This window comes from Moschus berezovskii, chromosome 12, assembly GCF_049115385.1.
Source record: "Moschus berezovskii isolate FMDL1 chromosome 12, NW_MosBer_1.0, whole genome shotgun sequence".
NCBI classification, from domain to species: Eukaryota; Metazoa; Chordata; class Mammalia; order Artiodactyla; family Moschidae; genus Moschus; species Moschus berezovskii.
In genome coordinates this window covers 90,109,384-90,132,782 of record NC_142471.1, presented here as the reverse complement: position 1 = coordinate 90,132,782, position 23,399 = coordinate 90,109,384, and the positions used below count along the sequence as shown (strand labels likewise).

The 23,399-nt window shown below is 59.4% G+C and overlaps 1 protein-coding gene across 4 annotated transcripts in view; it reads left to right on the top strand.

Annotated features, from left to right (window-relative positions):
* The window catches only part of FAM53B (family with sequence similarity 53 member B), a 126,655-nt gene extending 104,497 nt beyond the window's left edge, over positions 1-22,158 (top strand). For all 4 annotated transcript variants that reach the window (XM_088842412.1, XM_088842413.1, XM_055424433.2 and 1 more), the window contains one exon: positions 18,125-22,158. In XM_088842412.1, coding sequence (XP_088698538.1) covers positions 18,125-18,439 — 315 coding nt within the window. In that variant the 3' untranslated portion in view covers positions 18,440-22,158. The remainder of the gene's footprint in view (positions 1-18,124) is intronic.
* The last annotated feature ends 1,241 nt before the right edge of the window (positions 22,159-23,399 follow it).

Below are 23,399 nucleotides of genomic sequence, written 5' to 3'. Positions count from 1 at the left end.
ACTGCCCCTGAGGGCTGACTTCTGCACGCAGACCCCCCACCCACACAGCTCCTTTCCTTCTCATTCAGGCAAGAGTTTGAGGGGCCGGCCCAGTGGGTTCTGGAAATGGTGGGAGCCACCCTCGCCCACCTGGGGACGGATGCTCTGGGCGTGTTGGGTCCTCAGCCAGGGGGCTGCACATTCCATGCCCTCTGTCTCCCAGTCCCTCAACTGGAGGCAGCTCTGGCTAGAAAGGCTGGCCAGGCTGTCTCCTCGGCACCTCCCCAGCCCACCGTTCCCATCACTGCTGCCTGCCCTCTCAGGTCACCTTCTCGGGCCTCAGGGGTCTCTCCAGGTGCCCCCTCCCACCCCCACCCCGATCTGGGAAACCGCACCTCCTCCAAGTATCCCTGGGAGGTCGCCGCTGGCCTCCATCTGTGCCAAAAACCTCTAAGCAGGGCCTCTGGGAGACATTCCTGGCGGGGAGGACCTCACTCAGCCACCCAGATACCCAGGTAATTTGGAGAAGGGTTGCTGAATGCCACGCAGGTCAGCTGGAATTAACGCGCATTTTGTCGAGTGAACAGACTTGCCACCCATATCTTCCTCCACTGCTGGGCTGGGAACTGTCCTGGAACTCTCAAGGGAACTGGAGAGGGAGGGAGGGGGCAGGGAGGGCCCCCGCCACACTTCTGGGGGTTCTGGTCTTGCCCTCGTGGAGCCAAAGCGCCCTCGTTTGCTGGCAGAACTTCCGAGGGGGTGGTGGTGGGCACTTGGTCGTGTGTGGTTAGTGGTCACAGTGCTGGCTGTCCCCGGGGGCCCCCGCTGTGCTAGCCCCCAGGCTCTGCAGGTGGCCTTCATTGTCACTGGTTTCAGCTGAAACAGGCCCAGAGGGGCAGAGAAGCCAAGCCTCGGATAAACAGCTAGAAGCTGATTAAACCCGGGTCCCTTCTTCCCCCGATGATGACTGTCTCCATGGTCAGTGACCCCAGGCCAGCCAGCTTGCAGGCATGGGGGGTGAATTTACCCCCGAGCAGAGCTGTACAAGCTGTAGGCCGGCCCAGTCCCACCCACACCAGGTTCGACCCATCTTCCTGAGCAGATTCGGTGGCGGGGGGGGGGGCCTCCAGTACGTACAGGGAATGCTGGAAGGTTCCAGAGACCCCAGGGGCCAGGCTCTTCTGGGGGCTGGTACCCAGGTGGGCCCTATTCCTTCCAGAGGCCCTCTGCCCCTGAAGATGGGGTGATGGTCTGAAGGGGACCCGTCCTCGAAGATTGCCAGCCGCCCCTGGAAGAGTCCAGCATTCAGTCAGGCCTTGTCTTCCGAGGCCTCACTCCGCCCCAGGAGCATCCTGGGAGGGACTCTGCTTTTAATTAGCCTAGTTTGGGACCGGCAGCTCTCAAGCCCTGGGAGGCGAGTGCAGCCGCCTCGCTTTTGGAACCCGCTGCCAGTGGACACAGTTGTAGCTGCAGGAATGAAAATGAGGAAGGGAAAGGTCCATGGGCTTGCGTTTTTAATTGGCGGCCCCCTTCACGGCCCCACGCCCGCCCGCCAGCCCTCCTGGGGCTCTGTTTGGGCGGCCTGGCCCGGCCTTCGAGTGATGGAGCCTTTCACAGACTGGTTTAAGTGGCCCCGTGTGGGTTCCTGCAGCCCTCGCTGAAAGAGCATGGCACGATCGCTACGTTGATAAACCCTGGGAAATCGATCGGCCACCTGCAAGCAGTGAAGAGCAATCACCCCGGGGAGCCCCGCAAGGCGGCCAGGCCGCCCATGGCCCCAGGGTCCTGCTGGAGAGAAAGGATATTTCTAAAGCTGCAGTTAATTTTTTTCCCCTCCCGAATCACTTGGAAGTTGCTCTCCTGTTTTGAGCTGGGAGAGTGGGGCGCTGGGTTCTGTGCTTCTCTGTTAACCCAAGCGCTTGGCCGTTGGTGGATCCTCTCCCTCTCGACGAAGCACAGCTTTCTTTCTTATCAGCCATCAAGGAAGGGACTTTTTTGTTTGTGTTTTGTGTGTGTCTTTCTATCATTTTTCTTTCTCTGAGATCATCTCAAGCTAACAGTGAGAGAAAAAAAGGCATATGTGAGCGATTCCGCCTCGACAGGTCCCACAATACCTTCAGGAGTGTCAATTTTTCTTGCTTTCACGAAAACACTATGAGGTCTCACTTCGAGGGGACAGTGGTGGAGATTAAAGCGGGAGGCAGTGTGAGGGCAGAGGGAAAAGTAGGAAGACAGCTGGGCTGCTGCTGGGAAACTTTGTGCTGCAGGTGAGGGGGTTTATTCTGGATCCCCTGCACCCTGCCAGGACAATTTGGAGGTGGGGGGCAGAATTCTCAGCTCTTATTTAGTTTTGCAGTGAGACCCCCATTTTAAGTGCAAAAGAGAAAGAAGCCCGCCCTGGTCCCAGGTTTCTGTGAGTATACGTTGTGTGTGTGTCTGTGGGGCTGCCGATCTCCAGGGCTTCAGGACCCATGTCCCCTTGGGGGCTTGGTGACCACAGGGCGTCAGCCTGGTGGCCATCATGCAGTGGGGGAGGCCCGTGAGCCTCTGTTGGGCTGCCAGGGGAACCCCACCCCAAGCCAGTTCTCCTGCAGAGAGGACGTGCCAGGCTTGAAGAGATGGCATCTAGGGCCATCTGGGCTCTGCCGGGCAGCCCTTCTGTCAAGGAAAAATCTCTTTGCCCCCTCCAGCCCCCCTCAAAGCTGGCCTGCTTTTGCCTCAATGGCCAGGAGTAGTGTTGGCACAAGGGGGGACCTGTTCATGTGCGTTTGTCCACATACGCGGTTCTGGCTCTCACCCCTTCTCGTCTGGAGCCCCAGCCTCGTTAGCACCCCTGGCCTGCTTGCCTGGCAGACTGCGAATGAGCACAGGCAGGGTCAGTGTCCTCAAGACGGATAAGAATGACCACTCTGTGCCCTGAGCCCACCCAGCGCCACCCCCAGCCGCAGCTGTCATGACCTACTGGTAGGGCCCCCCAGCTCGTTTTCCCTCCTGGTGGGCAGGGCGCTATGTGTATGCACTTGAGCACGTTGCTCACGTGTGTGCACGCCTGCACGTGCCTGTGCCATTTTGTCCAGAGAGCAGCCTGAGGCGCCCCCTCACTGGGTGACCTCAGCAGGCTTCTCGGGCCTCAGTTTCCTCCTCTGTGCCCCGGGAGCCCTGACACTTGCCTGCCAGGGGTTCTGGAGAAATGTGTACAAGGCAGGCACACAGGTGAGGGGCATACATTGTCAGCTGTCTTTTTGGTAATATGTATCCCAGGTAGCACACGTGGTAAGGAATCCACCTGCCAGTGCAGGAGACCAAGGAGATGCGGGTTCGATCCCTGGGTCGGGACGATCCCCTGGAGAAGGAAATGGCGACCCACTCCTGTATTCTTGCCTGGAGAATCCCACGGACAGAGGAACCTGGTGGACTACAGTCCATGGGGTCTCAAAGAGTCGGACACACACTTTGGTAATAAGACCCACTCATCTGCTTGAAAGACAGAGGGTGGAGAAGGGGCCCTCTTCCTGGGTCCACAGGGCAGGGATTCGGCCTGCTGGTGGCCAGCCGGCCCCAGGGCTGTTTTTCTTTGAAGTCCCTGGGGGTGTCTCCCGTGGGGATTTGAGAACCTCCTCTCCCAAAGCTTCCCTTTCTGAGTGAACTTGGGCTTCAGCTGATGACCCACAGCGTCTGGCAGCTCCTTTTGGCAGTAGCCACTTGCAGATGGAAAGTTAGGGACTTCCCCGTGGGTTCTGTGCTTTTTCCAAGTCATCAGACAATTTTTCAAGAGAGAAGTAGGCTCATTTCCTGACTTGGGCTCAGCCGGTGATGATCTTAAGCTCGAGGCTGGGGCCCAGACCCGGAAGCTGAGGTCTCCTTTGCCCCTCTTTTCCATCTGGCTCTGGGCCTGGCCCCACGTGGGGTCAGCCTGGGCATACCCTCCCTCTCATCCCTGGCGGGTACCTGGAGGGCACCTCACCCACTGGGGCTAGGTCACAGCTCGCCTCAGCTGTCTGGACCAGGACAGATGCAGAGAGGTCCGCGTCCCATTGACTCCATGATCATCACTCATTGTTGACATTGTAGCAGCTTGGAGTGATTGCAAGACGGCAAAGCTGTGTGTGTCTGTGCGTGGTGTACGCACACATACCATGCATGAATTCATATCTAAAGGGGAGAAGCGAGCGAGGGCCAGGCTGGGACCCTCGAAAGACACTGGGTGTTGTGTGCGCCCAGGCGTCTCCGGGCCCCGATTGGTCACTCCTTTTTTGTCCTCCTTGGTGCTGTCAGCATGTCCCCTGACGCATCCTTCATCACCCGGGGCTGACTCCAGGGAAGAGTAACACGCTCGCGGCCTTTGCCCCTCTCTCCCATCTGGCTCTGGGCCTGGCCCCACGTGGGGTCAGCCTGGGCATACCTTCCCTCTCGTCCCTGGTGGGGCTGCTACCCCAGTGGTGTCTGCCCCGTGGAGACCCCAGTCCTTTCCCGCTGTCTCTCCTTCCTGCACTCAGGCCTGTGGTCCCAGAGTCAGATGCCGGGGATTCAGATCCTCCCCACTTGCTCCCTGGGTGGCCTTGGCAATTCCTGAACCTCCAGGGATGATCGAACTCCCGTTTGCACGTAGGGGTTTGTGCAGTGGGACAGCCCCGGGACACTCAGGGAGCAGGCTTAGTGGACGTTTGTCTTGCATTCATCAGAGGCTGCACAGCTGCTCGGACATGAGAATGCACCCCCAGAGATGCCCTGACTTTGTTGCTGGGACAAGGCAGGATTCCAGGGACGACGGGTGGAATTTACGGTAGCTCAGCCTCGTGGGTCGGCTTTCTTTATGTGAAGGCACGTCTGGATTGGAGAATGATTTAGGGCTGCTCCAAGCCCTGCACATTCCTCGGGGGGCCATCCCGGCGCCCTCGTGGTCATAAGGGTCTTTGACCATCATGGTTGGGAATCTTTACCAAGTAGTAGGCGAGACTTGCCGGGGGTGCCTGTGGGGTAGAAATCAGGGTGGGTTTCCACCGCCGATTCAGGCATTTCTGGCAGCTGTGAGGTGCAGGGATGATGGGTAAGGGTGCAGACAGGGCCGGGGCTGAACCTGGCCCAGCACAGGCCCCCCGGATCTCTCCGCCTGTGCGTGGGGGTGCTGGCCGAGCCGCCTTTCGGGGTTAGATACTGAGATGATCCCCCCTCAGGTGTGTTCGCTTGGACATTGAGGACTTCGAGATGCTTTGAAATGCCTGTGCTGAGTTTGCATGTCCTGTCCAACAATGAAACAGTGATTAACAAAAGGGAAAAAATAGAAAAGGAAGAAAATAAGCCCATGGGGAAATTCACAGTTGTATTGAGGTGTGTCCCTGGGAAAAGCAAAGGGACAGGGACCCGCCCTGGCCAGCCCTTCCCTAGCCTACGGTCTGGCCTCTAAGGGGGGAGTGTGTTCTGTGGGTTCACTGAGGCCCCGAGTTGGGTCTTCCGCACGGTTGGCGTTGGGCTCCCAAGGGGGTGAGACTGCAGCTCAGCCTGGGACACTGGGCGGAGCTGGGATTCCAGGGCTCCTGGCCGTGTGCTGGGCTCCCATCCTGGTGCCCAGGCCCCCCCGACATGCCGGCCCTGCCCAGCTGCAGTGACGGATGTGACTGGAGAGACATGACTTACACGGGGAGAGGACAGGCCGTCCCAGGAAGAGTGCCTGGCAGGCAAGAGCCCGGGGCGAGCCTCCCCCGACCCTTCCCGTAATCAAGCGTCCTGTCTGCCTGTGAGACAGTCCCCAGGACAGGCGGTCCTCTAGCGGGGCCTCCAGGGGCTTGGGAGCACCAGACGCCCACACCGCGTCCCTGCCACTCAGCCCGGGCTCTGCGGGAAGGGGCAGTCGGGCCCACAGAGGCGGAATGTGCCCAGGAATGTCCTGCCGTGCACGCCGCCAGCGGGCATGTCCATGGCCACCTGCCCTGCCCCGGGCACGCTGGGACACGCTGGCCAAGCCCTGCCGGCCACCGCCTGCCCTTGCCCCCGCGGGGCCCCGGTACCCGGGACGGGCCAGCGTGGCCTCGTGTTTCCCAGCACGCCTGGGAGCTGTGCGCTCCCGGATCACTTCCAGGCGGGATGGAGGCGGGTGAACGGCTGTCCGTCTGCCACCCCTGCCTGAACCCCGGGGCCAGGGCCGGCCCTCTGCCCCACCCCCGTCCTGGTGTGCCTGGGCACCGCAAAGAGGTATGGGGGTGCCGCTGAGCCAGGCCCTGGGGTGATCTCGCTTGAGCCCCCTTACCGCCCTGCATGGGCAGCTGTATTTCTCCATTTTGCAAATGGGGAAGAGCAACTCAGGTTGCACAAGGAGACCCCCGGGGAACAGCAGTCATCGTGGCTGAGGCAGGAATCTGCCACATGTGGGTGACCCTTCTGAGCCTCCATTCAGCCTCCGCCCTTGTTCCTTTGCAGGCATCAGGGACACAGCAAGCAGATTTGTTCCCTGGCTGAGCCCCCCCAGAACGCTGCCCGCCAGCCTGTGGGTGGGGGCCGGGTGGCTCCTCTTGGGCTTTAGGGGGCGGCGAAGAGCAAAGGAGTGGGCCTTGTGGCTTGTGACATGGCCAGCTCTGTGGCCCGTTAGCTGGGAGGTGAGGGGAGGGAGAGGTTTCTCTGGCGGGGCGATCCTGGCTGAGGTGGGGGGCACCCCCCTGGAGAGCTTAGTGCGTCCAGTTGGGCTGAATGGGCAGGGCAGGGACAGCCAGGTTCACGTAGGACCAACGCCCCCCTTGTTGGGGACCAAGGCCAAGGACCTACCCAGGACACGCCTGGTGTGCGACAGGCTGGAGCCAGGTGTCCACACCCCTTGGGGGCGTCCTGGACGCCACACAGCCCTTGGGGCTTGCCCATCGTCTCCTGCCTTCTGCAAGCTGGCGCTGAGCCCAGAGCCTGTGTTTGATGCCCCAGGTGAGGCTCCCCATCTTTCATAGACACGGTGCTTCCAGGGGCAGAGGGGAGCCATTGCCCTTGGACCCTGACCTTAGACCCGGTCACAGAGCAAGGGAGTGGGCCTTGTGGCTTGTGACATGGCCAGCTCTGTGGCCTGTGAGGTGCCCCTCTGGGTTTGGCCAGGGAACCCTCACCTGATGCCGTTAGAAGCGAAGACAATCAGACACTGTCTCCTGGCCTTCTGGGACCCCTTCCTAGCAGCCCTGCTGTGCCCGGCTCAAGGACGTGGGCAGACCAGGGTGCCAAGCGGGTGGTCCGGTCAGCGGGGACAAACCCCCTCCCTGAGGGCTTGCAGCCACCCCATTCCCTGAGCCTGCCCTCCCAGCCTGGTGACATCCATGGGAGCTGAGTGCACGGCAAATGAATGGTGGTGTCTGGGACCAGCCAGGGTCCTGGCTTCCTGGAGTTGAGGGGTGCTGGAACGACCTTAAGGTGGTCGGCGTAGGCTCTCCTGGCCTCAGGTTTGCCTGGAGTTCAGCCCGACGGTAGCCAGTTTCATTCGGATTTTCCAATATTTGAACGACCCTAAGGTGGTCGGCGTAGGCTCTCCTGGCCTCAGTTTGCCTGGAGTTCAGCCCGACGGTAGCCAGTTTCATTCGGATTTTCCAATATTTGGCCTCAGGAGATGGCCAAGGGAACAGACAGCAGACACGGGGCGTGTGCTTCGTTTTCCCCTGCGGCCCTCTGGCTGGGCCCGTTAGCTGGGAGTCAGGGCCGTGTGGCTGTTGTCGTGAAGTCGTCTTCCTCCATGGTGTTGGTGCCGACACTGCCGGAGCCCGTGGCATGGGGTGGACCCTGGCTATGCAGGTGGCCTCTGGGCCCTGCTCGGACGCTGTCCTTCCCGAAGTCAGGGGCCAGGGGCCTGGAGCTGCAGAGCTTGGAAAGGTGGGTGGGACCAAACCAGAGAGGGTGCGAGTGTGAGCCCAGGGCATCCGCTGGGGGTCCTTTCAGTGAGAGGAATGCGTTTGGTCGGTCTGTAGAGGGCATGGGGGCGGCTCGCTTCTGGAGTTTTCCACGCCGAGGCCTGTTGGAGCAGATAAACTGGCCAGTTGTGTTTCCGCAGGGTTTGCCTGCCTTTCTTTATGATTTATATTTTATCATTGAGGAGGAGATCTCGGAGAGCGCCTCCCCTCTCCCCCACCAAACAGAAAGGAAATCCAGCTGAATCGGACACTTTGAACTTAATCTGTGCTTCTCATCTCTTTGCCAGGCGTGGAAATACGACGACAGGTGGCGGGCTCGGGGGGGGTTCCGTGTTCACACGCGCCGTAGCTCTGGACCCCGGCCCGCACGTCCATCCTCAGCGTGTGTCCTAACCCTCCCTGGGGACCCAGGCTCTCACGGACCCCGGGGGCCTGCTGCCCTCGGACCACTTCTGATAGACAAGCAGCTTCCTTCCCGCCCCGGGCGAGGCCGGGCAGCCGCTCTGAATGGCCAGCACTGGCCCACTTGGACAAGGCTGGCACAGGCTAAGAGACGGGCCTTGTCTGGGGAAAGCTGTGTTTGGGGCACAAAGCTGCCCCATCCGTGGCTTGGGGTCACCCACAAAGCCGGGCAGTGTTCTGCCATGGAGCGAGAGGAGCCCCCCAGGCCAGCCCCGCTCCAGAAGGGCGGGGAGCCCTGCAAACCTCTAAAACAACGAGATATTTTCCAAGGGGTTCCCCCGGCCTGCGTCTATGAGTGCGCCTACCAGCCACGGGAAAAGGCCCTCACGGCTGACCGCCCACGTGCAGATGGCTGGCACATGTGTGGGCTGTTTGCCACTCAAGGGGCGGCCTTCCCGATGTGTTCCCGTCTTGTGCTTGTGAGAGACTCAGATTTAATTTGGTGATTATTAAGTGTAGGAACCCTGTATGGGTTTTTTTGTGTTTTTTTTCGTCTGCACAAAGTACCGTTTTTTGGTAATGCATAAGCCTCATTCCTGCCAATAAAAGAGAAGGAAAGTTGAAAAGAACTTTGGTGGAGAAACATTAAAATCATTTAAGATGGAGATTGTTGCAGCCTGTGGGGAGGGTCTTTTTTTTTTTTTTAAATCAGAGTGACCATTTCTGTAAGATTTTTTTGGGCCTGTGAGTCATCATTTTTCTTCATTCCTAATTTAGAGTGTCCCTTCCTCTTAAAATAAGCACACACATATTTTATTTTTTGATGGTATTTTCACATGTTCAGAAATTAAAACAATACACAGGGGAAGTCTTGCTCCCATCCCCCGTGGCCTCAGGTTAACTCCTTGTTTGTTTCTTGTGATCCTTCCAGAATTCCTTTATGCAAGTGCCAGCAAATAATAACGTTCTTGTTTCATTCTCCTTTCTTGTACGCAACAGAGCCGGCTAACATCTAGCCTTCTGCACCTCGCTGTCTTAAATCATAGACACTGGAAGTGTTTCTGAGTCACCGCCCAACTGTTGGCTGCCTTTTTCCAGCACAGGAGGGTCTGTTGTGTGGCCCTGCCCCACTTTCTTTTTCCCAGACCCCGGCTGCGGACCCCCGGGGCCGCAAGCAGTCTTCGCGGCGTTGCTCGGGTCCTTTCAGACGTGTGCAGGTGTATCCTCTGTGGGCACATCCCACCCGCACGCTCCTTGTCTGGGAGCCTGTTGCCCAGGTGATGTCGAGGGGCTGCGCCCCCCGACGATGCTGCAGGTGGTCCATTTCCCCACCGCCGCCCCAACAGATCCTGCTCACACGTAGGTTTTGCCAACCAGAGAGGTGAAGAAATGGTTTCTCCGTGTCATTTTGGTTTGCAAATCTCTAGTCAGTTGAACATCTTACAGGTAAAGGTCACTCGTCTGTCCTCCACTGTATTCACGTGCTCTTGAAAGAAACTGGAGGTGTCGCTCTGTTTCTTGATTGTACAGTAGCATATTATCTGGTTCAGTCATGTCCAACTCTTTGTAACCCCCTGGACTGCAGCCCACGAGTCTCCTCTGTCCATGGGATTCTCCAGGCAGGAATACTGGAGTAGACTGCCATTTCCTTCTCCAGGGGATCTTCCCCACCCAGGGTTCGAACCTGGGTTTCCTGCATTGCAGGCAGATTCTTTACCATCTGAGCCACCAGAGAAAGCCCCAATTGTCCATTAGAGAGGTTGGTTTTGCATGTGCTGCTGCTGCTAAGTCGCGTCAGTCATGTCCAACTCTGTGCGACCCCATAGATGGCAGCCCACCAGGCTCCCCCATCCCTGGGATTCTCCAGGCAAGAACACTGGAGTGGGTTGCCATTTCCTTCTCCAATGCATGAAAGTGAAAAGTGAAAGGGAATTTGCTCAGTTGTGTCCAACTCTCAGCGACCCCATGGACTGCAGCCCACCAGCCTCCTCCGTCCATGGGGTTTTCCAGGCAAGAGTACTGGAGTGGGGTGCCATTGCCTTCTCTGTTTGCATGTGCTGTGAACTGCAAATGTTTGTTTCTGATTTGTTCTTTGTCTTTTGACGTTCTTTAACAGCTCTATTGGGATATAATTCACATTATACAGTTCACCCGTTTAAAGCCAACAATCTTAGTGGGTTTTCGTGTGCTCACAGAACTGTGCAGCCATCCCCACAGTCAGTTTTAGAACAGCTCCATCACTACCCCCAAAGAAACCTCATACGCATTGGCAGTCACTGTTCGCCCCCAGCCACCCACTAATCTGCTTTCTGTTCTTCCTGGATCTGCCTGTTCTGGGTCTTTCATGTAAATGGGATCATACAATAATGCCGTCTCTCGTTGACCGGCTTCTTTTGCCGAGCAACATGGTGATTTCAAAGTTGGTCCATGCTACAGCGTATGTTGGCACTTCGTTCCTTTTTATGACCCAAAGATACTCCTACCACGTTTTATTTATCCAGCTGCTAATTGATGGGACATTGGGGCGGTTCCCTCTTTTTGGATATTATGAATAACACCGCTGTGAACATGGATGTGTGCGTTTTTGTACGGGCATAGTTTTCGTTTCTCTTGGCTGTGTACCTGGGGTGCAATCGCTGTGTCCTGTAACTCTGTGTTTTAACATTTGAGAAGCTGCCAGCCTCTGTTCCAAAGCGAGTACACAATCTTACGTTCTTACCAGCGCTTTTGGCGTTTTTTGACATGTATACTTTTTTAATCAAATTTATTATTTCTTTTATGGCTCCGAATTTTGAATTTTAGAAAGGCCTTTCTATCCCAAGACTATAAAAGAATTCTCCTGTATTTCCTTTTAGTGTTTTTATGGTTTTATATTGCAGTAATTTGGCCTACGTGGAGTTCATCCTGTATATAGTCTGAATATGGAGCCAATCTTTTTTTCTCTCTTTTTTAATATGTCTACCCATTGGTCTCAATACCCGCTATTGAAAATTCCATCTTTTCCTCTCTGCTTTGAGATTCCGTCTTTATGACATGCTAACCCGGGGCTCTTTCAGAACATTCTCTCTTTCATTGGTGTCTGTGTGTCCTCACGTAGTAATATGCTCCCAATTATCGAGGCTCTGCAGTATGTTTTTAGCATCTGGTAGGTCTAGTCTCAGGGTTTCCCTGGTAGCTCAGCTGGTAAAGAATCCACCTGCAATGCAGGAGACCTTGGTTGAATCCCTGGGTCAGAAAGATCCCCTGGAGAAGGGAAAGGCTACCCACTCCAGTACTCTTGCCTGGAGAATCCCATGGACAGAGATGAGCCTGGCGGGCTACAGTCCATGGGGTCGCAAAGAGTCGGACACCACTGAGCAGTTAAGCACAGCACAGGACTAGGCTTTCCTAACTGTTCTTCACAGAAGCTTCCTGATCATTCTCACCTGTTTATTTTTCAGTTAAAACTCGAGCATCTGCTTACTCTGAGATTGAAGGGGGGCGTCGAGGACTGCTATTGGCGTTGCAGGTTGAGATCGTGTTAGATTTATGAAATAACTTGGGGAGAATTCACACCTTTTTGAGGTCGAGTCTTCCTGTCCGCAATACAGGATGGCTATTTGTTCAAGTCCACTGTTACGTTCTATGAAGTTTTCTTCCTATCTCTCTTGCCAATTGTTGCATTTTTATTCCTAGGGATTTTTACCTTTTGTGTAACTGTCAGGTCTTCTTGCAGAATTCTGAAAGCAAGTTTTGGTTAAAAAGGGCAGTGGGTTTGACCATCTGTATTATAGATTCTGTTCCCAAAGCCGAGCCCCCTGACCCCTTGGCCATGCAGTGCTGACCCCTGATGCCTTGGTCATGCAGTGCTGTCCACAGGGAGCCACGCCCCCTCCCTCAGCCTGAACTCAGCACGGTGGTGGAGGAGGGACGGGGGAGATGAAGGTTTGCGAGGCGCCTCCTTGGCTTCCTCTGTGGTCTCAATGTTAACCCTCCAGACGGTTCTATGACTGTTGTGTGCTGTGCCATCTGGGTCACGTCTCTTGGCTTCTCCCAGCCTCAGTCCACCTAATCTGCAGGTGAGGCTGCTAGGCTGATTGGTAATCTGCTCATTTTCCCAGAAAGCCTCGCCTTTCTCTGGAAGCCAATATCGGAACTGGTGGGACTGGTCTCGCCTAATTGTTGTTCACCAAGGTGTCCTGATTATTCTCACCTGTTTTAATTTTCCATTTAAAAACTTGAGAACCAGCCTCTCTCGAGATGGGAGGGGGCAGGCATGGAGCTTCTGGAGCGGGGCTGAGCCGGCCCTAGCATTCCACACTCCAGTCGCCCTGTGCGTTGGTGTGGCTGCCGGGGGGAGGGGGCGCCCAGCTCCCAGCAGCTGTACAGAACCTGGGGTCCAACCATCTGCTCTGGGCTTTGGACCCACCTTCAGTGCCCCCGCGTCCTGGGCAGAAGCCGCCCCTTGAGTCCCCACATGTCCCCAAGCGTCCTGGCTGTACATTGGCCTCAGCAACCCCCTCCAGCGTCCTGTGTGCTTTGGAAAGATCTCTTGACTTTTGTCAGGCGAAGAATCCTCTCCACACCAAGCTGAGAGTGAGGTAGATTCACAAGTCCTGTCCTGAGTGTGTGCTGGCCGGAACACACACCGCAGAAACAGAATGTTTTGATTCCCAGTTGTGAGCTGCTTGGCGTCAGCGTCCACACCTCTGTGTGCAGGCAGGCCATCTGCACTGTCCCTCCCGGGGATCTGGTGTAGAAGCAGCGTTCACCACAGTGTGGCCCGGGTTGGGGTGCTCCTGTGTGGGGCTCCAGACCCTATAAGGCCGGCCACCACTCGGAGGACATGACCTCCGATTTGCACGGACGCACAAGTTGAGCTTCCGGGGGCCAACCCCGCGGGGTCCTTCCTTTCTATCCCACCAGGCTGCTCTCGCACCTTCCGTGACCTGGCCCCCAAGCCAGGTGGTGGGGTGCAGGTCAGGGCCATGGGGGCCCAGCAGGGTCCACTGGGCTCAGCCTGGCTCCTGCAGGGACGATGCAGACTGGGCTGTAGTGGACGAAGAGGAGCCTGCAGGGCTTGGGTGCTCAGGAGACGTTTCGTGACCTCCGCAGAAGGGAGCCGGGGAAATGACCCAGGAAGGCAGGGTTTCTCAGTAACTGCCAGGGCCGTCCATTATCCCTCACAGATAGTCCCTGCCCGCCAGCCTGTGGTCTGGGAAGAACTTTTGAGTGTCCAGGGCTAAATCCACGGTGCTCCCTGGGGCCTAGCGCCTCCTTCCTGCAGGCAGCTTCATTCTCTGCTTTCAGACCTTGGCGACCCAGCCTCCCTATCTGGGCTGCATTGTCGTCATTTCCCGTATTCCTGAGAGCAGGGGAGCAGTCTGGGCTCGAGGGGGGCTGCCTCTTGTGGGGGTCCCGTAGGTGAGCGTGATAGGGACAGACTGGGCCTGATGAGCAGGAAGTGGTGCTGGGCTCTGAGTCCTGAGCCCGGAGATGAGATGCCGGGAGCGAGGGGCCGGCCGCGCCCACCGCCCTTGGCCACCTCTAGCCAAACCTACAGTTCTGACCTGGGGTAGCCCCACCACCTGACCCATCATTGGGCTCCCGGGCTTCCTGTAAGCGACAGTCCAGCCTTCATGCAAAATTCAGATTTACCAAAGATGGATTAAAGATAGGCCCCAAGTAAGCCAGTGTTTTTTTTTTTTTCTCTCTTATCTGAGATAATTTAAAAAAAAAAACAAAAAACAGCACCACCCCAGGAAACCGCATGCCCCACCACCGCCTCAGTTGTCTCTATGCCAGCCTCCAGCATAAACAAGACTTAGAAAATTTCCAGGCCGCTAGCCATCCTCATGGCCTGGTGTTTTCCCAACACTTGGAGATTCTGCTCTCGAGAAGGTGTCTGTTTGGGGAGGAAATGCCCAGACTCTGACAGCGCCTGAGCCCAGCAGCTTCAACAGAGGGGACCCCGAAGCTCCAAGAACCCCGGCCGGGCAGGGACCTGGTCTGGCCAAACTGACCAGCTGGTTGGGCTTATTGGGATGCCTCTGTTTTTGAGGCGGTTCCCTCAAAATCAGTCACACGAAGCAATCTAGGAAATTAGATGACCAGAACCTGGCATCAGGAAAAAGCAAACGTGCCAGGCTGGAAGGCCGGTGCGGAAGAGGGAAGTCGGGTGCTGTCACCCTGCTGTCTGAGAAGGGGGAAGTGCCCGTGTGCCTTGGGCGACCTGGGTCCCGTCCCAGCACAGTGCAGAGAGGAAGTTTCACCTGGGCCCAGGGGTGAGGACGCAGGCTGACCCGAGGAGAGGTCCCCTCCCTGTGGCTGCTCCTCCCCGGTGATCTCGAGGCAGGCTGGTCCCGACCCGTGAAGAGCACCTGGGGTTGGACTCCCCACTCCCCCCACCCCTACCCCGGGGGACAGGATGGAGCTCATGGCCTGAGGCTAGCGGCGGGGGTGGGGGGGGGGGCGGCGGCAGGGGGTGGGAGGCGTGCCCTGGGCTGAGTCTGTTGAGTTCCAGTGAATCTCCCAAGGTGGGGTTTGGTTTTCGGCTGGTAGCTCAAGGTGGAGTTGCTCTGAGCTGGTGAGGGGCTATGACCTCTTTGCCCCTTGGCAGGGTGGGCATTTGGGGCTGGATGTGGCTGGAAGCACCTTGGGGTGCTCTCCCCCACCCAGGTCTGGTGGGCCTCTGCCTGCAGTGAGGGCTCCCTGGAGTTCCCAGGGGGATACCAGCAAAGATCCGCCCAGGAGAAGGGGGCCCTTGCTCCTGACTGCAGAGCCTTGGGGAGACTGGCTGGGTGTGTGGGCTGTGACATGGCTGGATAAACCCGAGATATGGCAGGTCTGATGGAAGCAGCTGGACTTCCGGGGCCCTACTCCAAAGTCACTCCAGACTCTTGGACTGGGGTGCTGATGAGTGTCTCCAGCCTCTAGCCTGAGGCCACATGGATGGTCCTCTCTGTTACCTGGGCAGGCCTGTGCCCAAGTAGGCGGCCCAGCCCTGGTCTGGGGCTGGGCTTCAAGAGAACAAAGCTTGGCATAGGGGGACTGTGTGTCCCCGAGCAACCATTTCACTCTGGAATGATGTGTTCACACGGTGCTTTGAACTTGTCCTCAGCTTTGCTGCTTTCCCCAGAAGGGCGCCCAGGCCTCCGGCAGGCCCATGCAGCATTCTTCCGTGGGCGCTGAGATCTCGGGGAGTGTGAGCTGCCAGGCGAGGCAGGGTGGGACCCGGCCCCCAGAGCCTGGTAGGGGCAGCACCACGCCCTAGATGTTGGCACAGAACGGGCTCTGCTGGCTTGGGACCTGGGCGGGACACGTAACTGCCCCATTGTGATGGTCACCTTCCTCCCCAGCAGGTGGGGCATGCCACCGGCCAGGACACTCTGCAGAGGGGTCTTGGTTTTCACCGTGGCTGCAACAGCTGCGTTTTGAGTCAACAGTGTTTTCAAGGTGACACTGGCTTTGTGGCCAAGGAGGAGGTGCCTTTGAGGACTTTCAGAGGGTGGGGTCAGGGGCATCCCGGGGTTTGCAGTGACAACAGTCACCAACCAAACCTTCTTGTCCTGCCTCAGAGCAGAAAGGACCCAGTTATTCCAGACAGCCAGAACAGGGGCGGGGCGTTGTGCCCTTGGCCCACCCCTTGTTGGTTGGGGGGGGGCCATGGCCCAGAGATTGGAGGGTCTTGTCTGAAGTCGTCAGGCCTGTGTGTGGCAGAACCTAGGACCGTATCAGCAGCCTCTCTGACCTCAGTCCTCTCCTGGGCACACTCGAGGTAGAAGCCACATCTCAGAAAGGCCCCAGCAAACCGGGGTCCCCAGCACCCTGCTGCTGGCGTGGCCACTATGTACCATGATTCTTGCCCAGACACGCCGTCACAGCTGCCGTGAAGGCAGTCACCCCCCGCCCGCCCTGCACCTTCATCAGCACCTGGGGTCTGGTTGCTTGGCAGGTAGGATGCCCGGGAGGAGTTCCAGAAGACCCCGTTCTCATGGTACAGCTCCCAGGAAGCAGGGAGGCCCGCTCAGGTCCTGCACACGGAGGGGAGCGTCGTGGCCGTTCCCCCAGGGCTGCAAGCCCCAGGGTCTCGGCCTTACCTGTGGCCCATTCACAGCACACCAGGCTCACACCGGGCGCCACTGTCTGTAACTGGACTCACACGGCCACTCACCGCCACTCTTTCTACTCCGCTGTGTCTACAGGGCGAGAGACCATCCGGCCATGCAGGGGGTTTGGATCTGGCTCCCCGCGGCCTCCCTCCTAGGCCTCCCTGCTGAGCCTGGGGTTCGATGCCCCTGCCTCGGCTGGGCCGGCTTCCTTCCTATCTGCCCCAACCTGGTTCTCCTCTTGTCCCGGCTCAGGTCTAGGCCCATCCAGAGGGTGGCCGGGAGGTGGAGAGGCCTCAGGGGCCTCGGGCTTCTTCCCACCCAGGTTTGCATTCTGACCCTGGGGACATGGAGGATCTCAGAGGCCATTTTGCATGAGGAGCTGTCTCCCAGCAGCAGAGCAAATGGGCCCGGTGAGGACTGGGCCCCTCTGAGCCCCACGTGGCCCAGCAGGGGCACCGCGCCCCTGGGCTGGCTCCTGCTGCAGTCAGGGCCAGCATCGCAGGTCTAATGGGTGGCCTGGCTCTTCTCTCCTCAATCCCCCCAGTACAGCCCGACCCCCAGCCTGCCTTTCTCAGTTAATCAAAAGATTCCAGGACAAGCAGACCCACGAGAATGGGTTCCTCTGCGGGCAGAAACAAGGAGAGTGCACGTGGCAGGCCCCGCCACCTCCCTCCAGAGAGAGCGCCTTTTCTTTTCCATTTGCCCGGCCTGCTTCAGCAGCTTGTGTGCCCGAGATAGTCTGTGGTCGTCTTTATTTCAAAGCGACACACAAACACTGCTGTCTGCGAATGGACCAGGGCCTTGGGGGATGGGCCTGTGACCTCGGCATCAGTGGGCAGGCAGTGCTCCCCCCGACTGCCACCTCCAACGCACCTTCCTTTCTGTCTCGTCCCCAGGAAGGGGCTGGGTTGCCTCTGGTCCTGTCTGGGTCTCACGCTCAGCTGTGAAAGCAGGCGTGTAGCTGAACCCACTTGTGCACAGGGCCAGCTGGCCCCTCTCGTGAGCAGGTGGGGTCGCATCCAAGCTGTGGTTGCCGCTGGCGGGCACTAGGCTGCCTCCTCCACGTCGGCCACATGCACAGAGGCAGGGCTTGGCGGGTGCGGAGCTCTTGGCTCTTGCTGGGGCCTCAGATGGCCCTGTGGGACAGGTAGGGACCTCCTCTCACAGAGGAGGCCGCCGAGGCCTAAGCGTGGCTGGGGGCAGGGGTCTGCCCGCGGCCCCCAGCTGTGAGCCTGGCCCCACCCCCGGCCCACGTTCTGTCCTCGCCACGGCGAGAGGGTGGCGTGGCCCTGCGTCCCCGCTGTGCCCCGGCGCGGCCTGGCGGCGTCTCCTCTACGTCAGTGGGCCCGCTCCTGCCGTGTTCTTCCAACGGCTCAAGAGCCTCCCTCGGCCTGAAAAGACATGCTTTACTGAACCAGCATCATGGGGAATGATGCTGGGTCACTCCCTTCTTTCCACTCCAGTATTCTTGCCTGTAAAATCCCATGGACGGAGGAGCCTGGTGGGCTACCGTCCACGGGGTCGTGAAGAGTCAGACATGAGTGAGCAACTTCTGTCACTCGTTCAAATGCGTTTTGTGTCTCTTGATTAACACGGCATTCACCGGCCAGGGGGAGTTCTTCATGAGTTAACCAACAGCCCCTCTGTCCTTGCCCATGTTGGGGAGGGCGTTCCATCGCCTGGTGGGCCCCCCAGGGGTCTTGGCCGGGCCGGGTGGGGCGTTCGGTCCTTGGATTCCATGGGACTGCGACCCCTTGTGACCTGTGTCTGTCTTCCCCACAGAACTGTCAGACCTTCAGCAGTCTCAGCTGCCTGAACATGGGGACGGAGGACCAGAGCGCCCACAGCCCCTTCGCCCTGCACATCGGCTCCACCAGGTCCTGGGCCGCCCTGCTCTCGGCTCCTAGCGCGGGGGGCAGGACGCCCGCCGGGACGCCGGTCCCCGAGCCTCTGCCCTCCTCCCTGGATGACCCGCTGGCCTGCCGGGAGGAGCCGTGCTGCGAGGAGCCGGGCACAGCCTGGCGGGACCGTGGGGCCCGCAGCAGCCCCTGCTCCCTGGATGGCGAGCTGGACATCGAGCAGATAGAGAACAACTGAGGGGCCGCGGGCCCTGGCCAGGGGCAGGGGGTGGGAGGGCGCATTCGAATCGACAGGCCTCCTCCTGCCCACCCCCCAGGTGCGGCGGCGGGCCCCCTGGGGAGCCCCACCCCAGGGCCTGATCCGAGCTTCCTGGGAGGCGGGCGTCAGGGCCCAGGAGCGCGCCCACCGCCTCCCCGAGATGCTGTCCCGCCCGCAGGGGTCCGGGCCACCCCCACTTCCCACCCCGCAGTGCAGCATCTCAGCCTTTCACCAGCATGGCAGCCACGGTCCACGGAACCGCGGGGGCCGGGATGGAAGCTTCTCTGGCTCAGTCTCTTGCCCCCCATTCACTTGTGGCACATCAGTGGGCACGGCGCCCCAGCCTTGCCCACTGGGCAGTCTCGGCATCTGTGCAGGGCCGGGGTTCCCACCCCCAGCCGGGGTTTCCGCCTGAGGTCCGTGCACTGGCGTCACGGGCCTGCCCGCCCTCCTGCTCTCAGGTTTGGGTCGGGGGGCCGGCTCTGCAGCGCCCTCCTCCCCTCGAGTGTGTATTCCGTGCCTTCTCTCCCAGGTCTCCCGCTCAGGCTCGGGAAGTGGAGGAGGCTTCCTCGGTCGTTAACACCAGAACTGTTAGGCCTTAATTCCGGGTGTGGGCAATGGGGCCCTGCGTGCCGGGTGGACTCCTGGGGTCCAGGGAACACCTCGGGGTGTGGGGGGTGCTCGTTAGAGGCCCATCCAGTTGGGTAGACATCTGGTGGCTCTGTTGGCCGAGAAGGTGGAGGCACGAGCCCCTCCCGTGGCATGGAGGTCCCAGCCCCGGGCTCTTTGCTGCTCCGGGGCTGGGGGCTGAAGTTGGCAGGGTCGGCAACTGGCAGCCGCTGTCCATGACTGCCCTGACACTGAGCAACGAGCTCAGTGGACTCGGGTGAGTGGAGAGACGTCCCCAGGGGAGGGCGGCCTCTTGAAAACGTCCTCAGGGACAAGGGCCCTGTGCAGGCACGCAGACCCCGGCTCTGGGCACGTTCCGGGACTAGAGGGGACCTGCCGGCCGTTCTGGGCCCGGCCATCTACCAAGCACAGCCTCGTTGGTTGGGGGGGTTTCGGGGAGTGCCACCTCCCTGCTACCGCCCCAACCGCAAGCACAGAGTGGAGTGCCCACACACCCTCCCTGGCTTCCGGCACCCCAGCAGAGCCCCCCCCAGTCCACAAGGAACCCCAACCCCTTGAGGCTTCCCTCCCAGACCGCTCCTCCCCAGCCCCGCTTTGCAGACATGCCCCACGGGGCTCTGGCCCTCCTGGAATCTGGCTTTCAGCAGCTCAGCATCTTCTGCAGACAACAGCAGTAGGGGTCAGCTTATGAGCAAAGTGGCTCCTTTCCGAAACCACAAGGCTCAGCACATCCACGCGTCCCCTGCAGTCTGCTGCTACGTGACAGAGGCACTCCGGGGATCCCTTTGGTCCCGCTCACCTTCTGCTGACGGCAGAGCCCTCAGTGCTTGCAGGGGCTGAGGGCACGTGGTTCCTTCTCTTTCCGCTGAAGAGAGACCAGGTTTGGGAAAACTTGACTTAAACCTTTACTTCTGGACATCCGAAGTGTGGTGGCTCAAGTCCTCATTTAGAGCTGGCTCTTCTTAAAATTCAGCTGTTTAAGATGCTTGCAGAAAACCCCAACTCCATGACCCGTCCCCCCGCCCCCCGAGATGGTGTCAGAAGCCGCAGGTTGTAGAGCATGGCAGGCGTTTGGGCACTGGGCAGGTCCTGCCAAAAGGCACAGCTCCCCTGGGGAGCCAGATCAGGCGGCTCGTCTTCTTTGAGCCGATCCAGGGGACCCCGGGGCATCCAGCAGTGGGTGCATGGATGGGAGAGGACGTGCTGGCACCTCCTGGCCTCAGGGAGCCTGGGTGGGAGCATGATACCTGACCCACACGGAGAGTGGCCACAGCCGGCACGCGCCCTGGACTGCAGTCCTTCCCCTGGACGCCCTTTCTCCGGGCCGGGAGGGGAGGCATGCGGTGGTGGGTGTCATAAGGCTGTAGTGCGCGTGGCCCCCTCGGACCCTGCCAGCCACCCCCAACCCCTTCTCAGGCTTGGTGGCAGGGAAGGACGAGCCGTGGCTCCACCCACCCCATCTCCCTGCAGGCTGCTCCCAGGACCTGTGTGGCAGAAGGGCTCGCAGCCCAGGGCAGGGTTTGGCCCTTCCCAGCTTCCTCAGGCCTCTCTTGGCTGTTCCTGCCACCACAGAAGCTCCCTGCCCAAGCCCACGACAGCAGCAAGGAGGGGAGAGGATGACCAGTGACCCCTCAGAGAAAGAGGCAGCAGTGGGGTGGCTTCATGTCCGTTTTCCCATCAAAGAGAGTCACCCCCATCTGTCTATAGGAGGTGCTGCCCGAAGCCCGTCTCTGGGCTCTTCCCCTGGCACCAGGACTCCTGGTCTTGAAAGGTGACTCTCTGACCACCCCGGGGTGGGGGGTGTCCCTAGGGGGGCAGCAGGCCAGTTGGTGCCTTCTCCCCAGCCCCAAAGCTCACTTCTGCTGGGACCCTGCCTCGTGCAGCCCATGAACTCCTGCCTGTAAGGGGGAACCGAGGAAGTTCAGAGCCAGGAGGGAGGGCTGTGCCAGGTTGTCCGCCTGCCCCGGGGGCCCGGAAGGACAAGAGCAGGGTCATGCATTTGAAGGGTGGGGGGCTTCCTGTCAGGGCACCCCCACTAAAACCACAGGGGTCACTGCCCGTGGGGGCTGGGCTGGGCGTCGGGGTGGCAGCCTCAGCGTTTACATTACCGCAAACCCTCTTGCCTTACTTGCAGTAGAGGCCAGGGCCAGTGCAGGGCCCGTGGGCAGACACGACTCCCAGGCCCCTGGAGAGCTCGTGCAGATTTTCACTCTCAGAAAGCCTTACTTTTCAACAAAATTTTTGTAGCAGGAAAAGTTTTTGTGAATTTGTATACGCCGAAAGAAATTTTAAAATGCAAAGTCCACCTTAGGAAACAAACCCATCGTCCACAGGGGGCCCCAGAGCAAGGTGGGGGCGGGCGGCCTGTGCATCTCCACACTCCAGCTGGCGCTGCCCAAGCCTCCAGCCCACAGCACAGGCTCAAGTCTTGTGTGCCCTGGCCTAGAGGTGGGTCATCCGCACGATGACCGCATCAGGTCCCATGGCCTGGGGTGCAAGCTGGGGTGCCCCGGCTCCGGGGGCAGCAACCCGGCCAGGGCAGCACTTCCGTGTAGATGATGGTGCTGCCACTTCCCGCAGCCTCACGGGTGGCCGGACCCCTCCCACTGGCGCCTCTTTAAAGAGAAAAGAAGAGAAAAAGATTTAACAAAAAAAAAAGAAAAAAAAAATCCCAAACTGCAGCAGAGATCTTATACCTAGCTAGAATAGCCCGATCTTCTAGCATAGTCTCTTTGGCAAAGAAATTGTGTCCCAGTGTGGGGGCCCACGTCCCGGGCGTGGGTGCCTGCGGGTTGGCTGTCTCCGGGGTCATGCGCGCTTTCCCAGCAGCACCCGTCAGCGCCCTGGAGCTTCAGGAAGCGTGGCGGCCGGAAAACGGGCCGTGTCAGGCCTGGCCCTGCCCAGGTGAAGCGCTGTGCAGGGACGGTGCTGGGTCTGCCCCCACCACCACCCGCTGCAGCCCGCCCTCCGCCCAGGCCACGGCTGTCTTGCACTAGGGCCGCTCTAGTCTCTCAGGAATCTGCTTGTTACTTTTACTGTGTAAATAAAGCTTCCTGGTTCAGTACCCAGCTGCTGGGAGCCAGCTGTGTGCTTTCTGCTGGGAGGCGGGGGGTGATGGATCGGAGGGTCTTGCCTCTGTTCTGGGTTGGCACAGGCAGAGCCTGGGGCCTTTCTGTCCCCTCTGAGCCCTAGGGTCAGATCTGTAAAGCTGGGGGAGAGCTGACGTCTCAGTGCTCTCAAAAGCCTCTGGTGCAGGAGGCTGTGAGCGACTGACAGGAGGGCTGGCCATGGCCACTGCTGTGATCCTGGGGCCCCCGGCTCCGGGGCAGTCATTAGAGTACATGTGTGTTCCAAGTGGAGGACCCCTGCTCCTCACTCCAGCCAGGAGCCAGGGACCCCAGCCCCCTGTAATCCCCAAGTCAGGAGCACTGAGGGACCTGCTTGTCACAGAGCCGTCGTGAGCATGTCAGCTCAGACCCCAGTGGCACCCAGGCCACGCCATGTAGCCCTGATGCTATAGAGGGCCTGGCCTGAAAGTCCTGCCAGGTTCAGGGCCACCTGCCCACCAGGGTACCCCAGGAGGTGACACAGGCTGGGCCCTCCCTGCCCCGCAGAGGACGCACAGCTCAGATCCGCACTGCTCGTGCTGAGGGGTCAGCAGTACACACAGCTCAGCCAAGTGGGCTCCTGTGCCTGGCCCCCAGGTCACGGACTCTCTCCTCACCAGGCTCGGGAGACCACAGTGTTTGCCGCCTTGAGGACAAATTTATGGAGGCTTGTGTAATTTCTAAGAAGCCAGGGTTGGTCCACGTCCTGTGACCGCAGAGGCTATGCCTAGAGATCTGTTAGGTCCTAAGGATGCACCCCCACCCTGGGAATGAGCCACCAGAGCACCCCACCCAGACGCTCCTTGTTTTCTGTTTAGCAGCTCTCCTTTCTCAAACAGGCCCGTGAACATGCAGTTCACGAAGCAGGCGAGGCGAGGCTGGGGTTGGGAGGAGCCCCATGCCCTCCCCTGGCAGCCTTGTTAGCCCCACGGCGAGGGGTGCAGAGACCCTGCCTCATGCTCCCCATGACTGGCAGAGGAGGCTCCCCCAGAGTGGCCCTGGATGGACCTACGACCCTACTAGCTCCTTAACCTGCCCACCTCAGGCCATGTCCATGGCAGGGCTCGGGTCTGGTTGCAGCACATCCCAGCTCAGCAACCCCCGTGGTGCCTCCCCGGTGGCGGGGGACACCGCCTTGAGCACAAGCTCTGGGGCTTGCAGCTCAAATGCCCTGCCGTTGGGTCCAGCCCCGCGGAGGGCCA